The sequence below is a fragment of the Drosophila eugracilis genome, unplaced genomic scaffold (assembly GCF_018153835.1).
Source record: "Drosophila eugracilis isolate 14026-0451.02 unplaced genomic scaffold, ASM1815383v1 contig_722, whole genome shotgun sequence".
Taxonomy (NCBI): Eukaryota; Metazoa; Arthropoda; class Insecta; order Diptera; family Drosophilidae; genus Drosophila; species Drosophila eugracilis.
The window spans coordinates 446,003-454,867 of record NW_024573616.1 but is presented as its reverse complement, the minus strand read 5'-3'; the positions used below and the strand labels follow the sequence as shown (position 1 = coordinate 454,867).

Sequence of the window (8,865 nt, the reverse complement as noted above, 5' to 3'; positions counted from 1 at the left end):
AAAGGTTCTCAGACTTTCTTAGTTTGTTAATGTTTAAGATTTACCCTCGGCCTCTGAGAGATCGGAAAGTAATATGAATATAATTTTACATACATATATAATATTTTTATTGAATGTATCAAGCAAATACAAGTACCTTTCAAGAAAGAATCTTTACTAAAAAATATTAACAGCGTACAACAGCTTCTTGATCGACAAGAACGAATATACATTTTCGTCGCTTGTTATTTAATTTAATTAACTCAATAAAAACCCAAAAAATCTTGATAAATATTCTTAATTAAATAAATGATTTTCTGTGACATAAATGATGTGACATCAAAATAATCGACAGCAGCCGCGAGATCACCAAATTCGAAAGCAATGCATGACATCAATTTATGTTACTCTCAAACCACTTTAAAGACGTAATCTGTTGCTTGAACCACAAATAAATTAAAGGTGAATCGGCGGATACAATAAGGTTAGTTAACCAACCTGTTGATGAGAGAATAGAACTCTACTTAGTATACCCGGATAAAGTGCATCATCCATTGGGAATGATAGTTAAACCAGATGAGCAAGTGAAAAGTAATGTCTGAAATCTAAAATCCCGAGCTTGTCTCCGCTTTTTGTTAGCAATTTATCCTCAGTGACAGTTGAACAAACGAAAGTGATATCTTAGCATTCGAAGTTGGTGAACAATTGTGTGCTAATGATGAAAGACAAGCGGGTGGGCCACCAAAGAAGCCGGAGCCTGGGCACTGGTACTGATCGCCTTGGCTGTGTCAAAGTGCCGGAGTGGGTTATAATATGGTCACGGCTTGCCGTGGATTGCAGCATTAGGCAGATGCAAATGACACAGAAAAAATTTGATATTTTTTTATTGAGCATTTTACAAACGGCACAACAAACCGCAGGGCATGACCTCCGACCGTGCAGAGCTCCAGCCACGAAACCCGACGACGGAGTCTTCCAAAAGGAATCACGATGGGGCCGTTTTTTGTTTTTTTTTTTTTGAGCATTAAAATGCAACTGAGATTTATGTAATCCGCGGCCAAAAACTTGGCTAGCTAGTAGCACAGGAACCCCTCATTATCGATCGATATAAGCGGCCAGAGCAGACAGTCGATGAGAGACCAAGTCGGTCTGACTGCCTGAGTGGGGCCAGGAACTGCAGATAATAACTTGATCACAGGAAAATCATTTATTGTGACACGATCGTCGATTTCGATCCGATAAACCGATACTTGTCTCGGGAAGAGATTCTCCCCCACTCGACATTAACTTGTTGTCATGCTGTTTGATTGCTTTTCCCCCTTTTGTTTTTTTTTGATAATATCTTTGTGAGACCTAATTGTTTGAGGATAAAAACTCACTGTTCCGCGAATTTCATGATTTTTTTATTTGTGTATCCACAAGCACTTGGACATCATAATCTCCATGAGTAGAGCATTTCCTCATCCACTTTGTTGCCATTTGTGTTATGAGTAAACATAAGATAAAAGTGCTTTTCATTTGTATTCGTAACAAAATACATCTGTGAAGGGGTTTCACCACCCTGACGGACCAAAAACAGTTAAAAAAGTGGCTTAAATTAAATGTCTTGAAGTACTTTGTCATAACTCAAAAGAATGTCAAACAAATTCAAAGGCTTTCTTACATCAAACGTCTTTTTAAAAATTCTAATACCATTACATGAATTCTCATGAGAATCATCATCACATTTACTTTGCTACAACACTCAAGCTAAATAAACTTTTATTGGTAATTCAAAGATCATCTAGTTAATGAAATCATGTTCAGGATTATTTCTATTCCACAGACTCTTGGTTGACTGGCAAACTGGGAATGAATTCTACAGAATATGTAGAATTATGTGACTTTTGGGCTCAGTCAATCGAAGAACATGGGAATTTGCAGCAAGCGCACCCGTTGGCAAGTGCTTTTCACGTTGACATGTAGGTGAGAATCTTGAGGACCATTCATTCAACAGCTGATATATGGCATTTGATTTTAGTGTGCATTATGTCGTTAGCCCATGGAATATCTCTGGGCTGGTTCTCTCCTACTCTGCCGTTGCTCCTGTCCGATGAAAGTCCACTTGGCAGACCAATTGACTTGCACGAGGTGATGTGGTAAGTAAACTAATATTATAAACTTTTATTATTATACATTTAATGATTTAACGATTAATGATTTAATGATTTTAATGATACAATAACAGGATCGGAGCTACGTTTGGCTGTGGGTCCTTTCTCTGTAATTCTCTTATCTGCATTCCGATTTCATTTTTTGGAATTAAGAAGTGCATGTATTTCGTGCCCGTTCCCAATATGGTAACTAAAATTTTAAATTCTAATGTCCACAAATATAAACCCCAAAGGCCGTTTTCCTTACAGGTAAACTGGATTTTAATCTACTTCGCTAACAACCCAGTTTACCTTTATATAGCCCGTTTTCTGCTGGGAATATCTGGCGGCACTATGACGGTTTGCTTTCCGATATTTATCGCAGAAATATCCGATAACAGGTTTGTCAATATAAATAATTCAATAGGTGATGCTTTTAATCGATTGAATAGAAATAGGAAAAATACTTTATATGCTCAATGATGAGTAAATATAATATAGAAATTTATACTGCAAGCTTAGAATACTTAGAACCTTTTTTCGCAGTAAATTTTGGATATTTTAAAAGTTTTTACCCTTTTTTTCCTCAAGCATTCGTGGAACTCTAACATCATTTTTTATGTTGACCCTCTGTGGCGGCATCACAGTGGGCTTTATTCTTGCTTTTTACCTATCCTACCATGTGCTACCTTGCGTCGTCATTGTCCTGCCAATCCTCTTCTTCATTCTCATACTTCCTTACCCCGAGCCTCCTCAAGATTTACTGAAACGAGGGCATGATGAAAAGGCGGAAAAGTCTTTTTGCTTCTACAAGAATTTGTCGAAGGATCCGGCCAAGATCAACGAAGTAAAAGCTGAGGTCGACATTTTTCGAGATAAAGTACTCGGCGGCGGACTTAAAGAAAAGCTTAACTCTGATGACTTCTGTAAGTTTGATTAGTTATAATTTATTCTGATATAATTGACTTTTGATAACATTTTCCGAATGGCGATTGCTTTTAAAAATTTTAAATTATTTTATATCATACTTTACTTAGTTAATCGCGATACGGCGAAGGCTTTTGGTCTAATCGGAATACTACTGCTGTGTAACCAGATGTCAGGAACCTTTGCCATCTTCAACTATGCCTCAGCGATCTTCTCGGAACTGGGCAGCCATCTCGAGCCGAATATGTGTGCCATTGTGCTGGGCGCTGCACAGCTTTGTGGCTTAACCAGCGCTGTTCTTCTGGTGGATCGAGTGGGTCGTCGGTGGCTGTTGATTCCCTCGCTGGCTGGGATGGGTCTGGCTGAGCTTAGTGTCGGTCTGTTAAGGTCCTTTGGCTCGCAATACTATCTGGAACACCATGGCTGGGTTGGTCTAACCCTAATGTGCATTGTGGCTTTTAGTTCATCAGCTGGAGTAGTGGCCCTAACCTTCGTCATCATCGTTGAACTACTGCCATTCAAGGTATGTTCTTTGACTATCCAAGAACCTGAGTAAGATAACTTTATCCTGCAGATCCGAGCACCCGGAACCTCCATCAGCATGTGCGCTCTCAGTTCCACAGTATTTATGGCACTCTTGATCTATCCCGTCATGCTCCACAACTACGGAGTGGATGTTACAATGTACATGTCGGCATGTTTTTGCTTTTTGGGCGTAATAGTACTGGGCTTATTTCTACCTGAGACCAGAGGAAAGAGTTTAACGCACTAATGGTTATGGTTAAAAGTTTAATTTTAATAATAAAATTTCAGCTAAGCGTTTACTTTAAACAATAATACATCGATTTCACAAGGTTTATTTACGTGATAAACTGGTTATTTTTGTTTAAATCGGTCCTTAGTGACAAGTTGTTGTGATAACGAGAAATTACTTTTATCCAAGATAGCGAATTAAAAGGGGTGTGAACTTCAAGGCCTGGTGAAATCTGCCTTTAGCTTAATGGATGTCATATTTATTTTCCTCCGGTTGCCAGTTTTTTTGGATAAAAATAACTTTTATGTTCTTTACTGTGTGCCCCTGAACAAAAACATATTTCCATAATTTTCGTGATCAGCCCACAAACTACGTGAAAAGTGAAAATAAAAATGTCATAAAATGGGTAAATAAAGATTATTTCAATAAAAATGTTTTATTGTTTACAATTGTTTTGTGTACAATGACTTTGCTAATCTATGTCAAATATTATCACCTTACTCACGCAAAGTTCTTCAAATTTACATAATTATATTGTCAAGTTCAAGATTGGGATTAACCTGACTGTCAAAGGCTTTGTTTTTGATGGGCATTTTTTTGGTGCAACAAAATTTATAGACTTCTTTGGCCAGACCTCTTTAAAGGGTAACGTAGTGCATTAATCAGCGACTACTTAACACTTATCTAATCTGCAACAATTTTATAGTCGTCATAATTGTTTACAATCCCAAGAAGTTAGTGAAGTGAGCGTATCTCGACGTGATTTCCACTACAAAAGCATTTGCCACCAAAACTGAGAACTTTCAGTAGGCACACGACCGCCCAGCGGTTAGTTCCTATCCAAAAAGCGGAATATTTTTGGTAGCGTTAAGAAAAGGAATTAGCCAATATGACTTTCGATTCAAGTCCACCAAAAAAGTTGAGTGTTTTCAATGCGCGCTACCGATGGCAATTTATTGCCACCATGACGGGTGGGTGAGAATTCAGTGGGTTAAAGAATCAAATTTAATCTAAATAAACTAATCCCAGTGCACATAATGACTCTGACCCATGGAATTGCCGTGGGCTGGTTGTCACCCTCGCTGAGACTTCTTGGTTCCGGTGATAGCCCTCTCGGAGATCCACTGACCATCACACAGGCATCCTGGTAAGTTGATCTCCAAGGATTGAGAAGGAGGGAACTAAATTCAATGTCATCAGGGTTGGATCACTTATCGGCCTTGGTTCACTGACTGGGAATATAATCTTCGGACTGCTACTCGATCGTTTGGGCCGCAAACTGTGCATGTATTTCCTGGCCATACCCAATATGGTAGATAAAGATTTTGAAGGGGTTTCCCGAGTGCCTGAGTCACCTCACCATATTGTTGTTTCGAATTCGACAGATGTATTGGATCCTTATCTATTCCGCGCAAGACGTCACGTATCTTTATGCTGGACGATTCCTAGCGGGGATGTCCGGAGGCGGCTGCTATGTCGTCTTGCCCATATTTATAGCGGAAATAGCCGATAATAGGTAAGTGGCGTCATTTTCGTTAGAGGAATAACCTTTCGGATTAAATGTAATCTATTGGCTATTGATTATTTCAAGTTTTACGTGCAGCTGATAGTCAACGATATCGGCCCGCGTTTGTCTGCCTTGGAACGATTAGATAGAGGTCGTGGAAATATTGTATAATTAGAATTAACTGGAATTAGACAGTGTCTAAAATTTGATTATTTGTTTGGTTAGGACTAGGTTCCTTATCAATGAAATGCTAATTTGGTTTTTAAATATTACTAAAGTGTTATTGAGGAAGGTCTGCTAAAGGTGGACTGTCTTACTTTCTTCATGCTTTCTTTTAAAATCTTACTTTTAGTCACATTCACACTTCTTTCTTTCTTTTAAAATCTTTCTTTTAGTCACAACTTATTCTTGGTAATCCAGGTTAAGTAAAAGTTAAGTACGTAAGGGTTAGTACATAAATTATTTTTATAAACAAAGATTATATTTGAAAAGTCATGCTGACTGATCATTGGACTGACTTTGGACCACTTTATGTTCAGTGTTTCCAGTTTAGCTTATTATAAGCTAGTTCTAGCATATTTTGAACTGGAAAAGCTTGAAAAATATCGATCTAGCTTTTAGCTTGAAATATAGCTTATTTTTAAATTCATCTAGCATATTCTAGCTTTAAATGTATTAACGTCATTAACGCGTTGCTACGTAAGAAAAATATGCTTTATGGCATGAAAATATCGGAGCTGTTCTTTTTTGCCGATGGTTATGTGCGTTTCATATGATCGAGAATACATATATTTCTAATCGATAGTGCCGAAATGGTAAAATGCCGAAAGTCCAATATAAACAAATTTTTCGCGATGCTTGGCTCCAAAGTAGTGAGTTCAAGGCGTGGTTACGCAAACTGCCAGGAGATTAAAAAAATTATATTTATAAAAAATTCCTACAGAAAAAAAAACACAGGAGCAGGAAGCAGCCCTTTTTTTTTTATTTTTTATTAAAAAAAAAAAAATAACTAATACAAATTCCACATATTTGGATGTAACTCATTGCTTTTTTTTTTTTTAATTTTTTTTTTTTTTTTTTTTTTTTTTTTTTTTTTTTTTAGGGCGTTCCTCCCCCAGCACCACAAATTTCTTATAGAAAAGATGCTTTTTTTTTTAAAAAATAATTATAAAATAATTTTTAGGATATAAAACCATTTGTTTCCTCAATTAATAAGAAATAAACTAAATGATTTCAGCATTCGAGGAGCCTTATCGTCCATGGCTATGATGTACGTTAAGCATCGGCATGATGGTGGGCTTTACACTGGCCTCGTATCTCTCGTATTATCTGATGCCCTGTATCATCGTGGCTCTACCTGTGGTGTTTTTACTGGCAATCATTGGACTATCGGAGACACCGCAATATCTGCTTAGGCGTGGTCACGATGAGCAGGCCGAGAAGTCTTTCTACTTCTACAAGAATCTAAAGGCACCCAGTTCCTACGACAAGGAGGCTCCTAAGCATGACGCAGCGAAAATCGAGTTTGACACATTTCGTCTTCAGGTTCTTAGCGGTGGCGTCACCGAGAGTATTTCTTGGCGAGATTTCTGTGAGTGAGATAAGATGTTATATTAAGATTATAACTAGTGATTAAGAGGGCAAACAAAAAAGTTATATCAAAGATCAAACTGATCACAGAAGTGTAGCGTGTAACTCCCGTACTACTTTTCTTATTGCTGCCACGTTGCTGCATGTTTGTTTAATTTATAAACATATTTATAATTTATAAAATTCATTATTTACCTTTTCAGTCAACTTACCTACTCTGAAAATATTCGGTCTGATCTTTGTGCTGATCGTCTGCAATCAGCTGTCAGGAAGCTTTGCCATCTTTAACTACACCTCGCACATTTTCGCGGAGCTGGGCAACAAAATGGATCCAAATACCAGTACCATTGTTGTGGGAGCTGCGCAGCTGGTGGGCATCTTCAGTGCTGTGGCTTTGGTGGATCGACTGGGACGACGTGTCCTCCTGCTCACCTCAATGGGTGGCATGGGCTTGGGTGAGCTGACCATTGCTTTGCTAAAGAGCTTTGCCTCGGCAGAGTTTCTGGACCAGAATGGTTGGCTGCCATTGCTCATCATGTGCTTTGTGGCCTGCATTGCATCTTTGGGAGTGATAGCCCTGATCTTCATTATTATCATTGAACTGTTGCCAGCTAAGGTGAGTTGGAAGAGAAGATCAGTGATGAATTAAAAACCGAAAGAACAGACCATAAAGTTAGCCATATGTTTCGCCAGATAAAATAGCATGTAACCCTTTCTTAATAATTACAGATTCGCTCCATTGGCACCTCCTTGAGCATGGCCACATTCAGTGGTTTTATCTTTGTGGCTCTGAAGATCTACCCCACCATGATCTACGATCAGGGCCTGGCTGCCACTATGTTCATGTCAGCGGGCATGTGCCTCTTTGGATTCATTGTCTTGGGACTCTTTCTGCCGGAGACCAAAGGAAAGCTGATGACGCACTGATGACATCAACCTCGGGCCCAGCGGCCACGCCAAAGTTGGTTGCTTTTGTTGTGTTTGGCGATGCGATGAGAGCCCATTGCATAAGACGCGGGATCCAAAATGCTTCCATGTCAAGAGTACTCACTTAATAATTTGTGGCACAATAGCGGCAACGGCTCATCCTGAACTCTTGAACCTAATTCAATTTTCGAGCATTGCGGTTTTCCTTGCGGATTTCTATACATAGAAATTTAAATTAATTTCGCTGGGAGAAAGTCTTGGGGCTGTGATCTTGTGATTGATAAGCGCGAAAATTGTAAATGAATAGGTTTAAGTTACTTATAGCTATTATTAATGGTATAATGCCAAATAGCCATTATTTACTTAAATATATAAGTCTGCGAATAAGAAAAAATGATTGAAGAAAATATAATAACTTGAATTTTATGATAATTTTCTACAATTTTTATTTGGAGAATGAAGACGTAATGATTGTTTTCAGGGGTTTAAAATTAACATAAAGTGACGTTAGCGTTAGGCCTTATTTTTCAGATCATTTCATTTTTATTTTAAGCTTAAGTTTATTTAATTTCATTTCATTTTTTCTTGAATAAAATCGTTGTCAAAGATAAGCTTGTATCCATTTCTTTATATTTGTCAAACTTTCTTTCTACCCCTATAAGTTATTTTTCACCTAAGTTTCTTCCCCCTTATCTTTTTACGCCACCTACGTTTCTACCTCCTTTGAGTTTTCTTAGACACCTAAGTAGATTATTTTTCACCGTGATAAGCCGGCGATGCAACAAGAAAACTCTTTTGCCCAGCCGTTTTCCCTGTGATTACGTTGCGATGCAGAATTAATGAACTCGCAAAATCGGAAAGATAAAGCCAGCGGCAGGCAGCAGCAGAAGATCCAAAGAGCCAAACAATGACTCATAAATTCAACACAATAAAAATTATTTATTTAGCTGCTACGACGGGCACTTTTTGAGCTCTGGCAAATGCAGTTTCTGGGCAAATTAAGCGGCGCAATGTGAGCGAGGAGAAAAGAAAATTTGATCTCTATGACA

At 38.1% G+C, this 8,865-nt stretch overlaps 1 protein-coding gene across 1 annotated transcript; it reads left to right on the top strand.

Moving 5' to 3' along the window:
• Positions 1 to 786: 786 nt before the first annotated feature.
• On the top strand, positions 787 to 8,242 carry LOC108116190. The gene is given in 15 exon segments (XM_041819416.1): positions 787 to 1,940; positions 2,000 to 2,117; positions 2,207 to 2,318; positions 2,382 to 2,512; positions 2,703 to 3,037; positions 3,149 to 3,561; positions 3,613 to 3,798; positions 4,670 to 4,763; positions 4,822 to 4,939; positions 4,993 to 5,104; positions 5,178 to 5,308; positions 6,537 to 6,573; positions 6,575 to 6,890; positions 7,093 to 7,505; positions 7,619 to 8,242. Coding segments are annotated over 15 exon segments (2,766 nt in total). The 5' UTR covers positions 787 to 1,888; the 3' UTR covers positions 7,817 to 8,242.
• Positions 8,243 to 8,865: the final 623 nt, after the last annotated feature.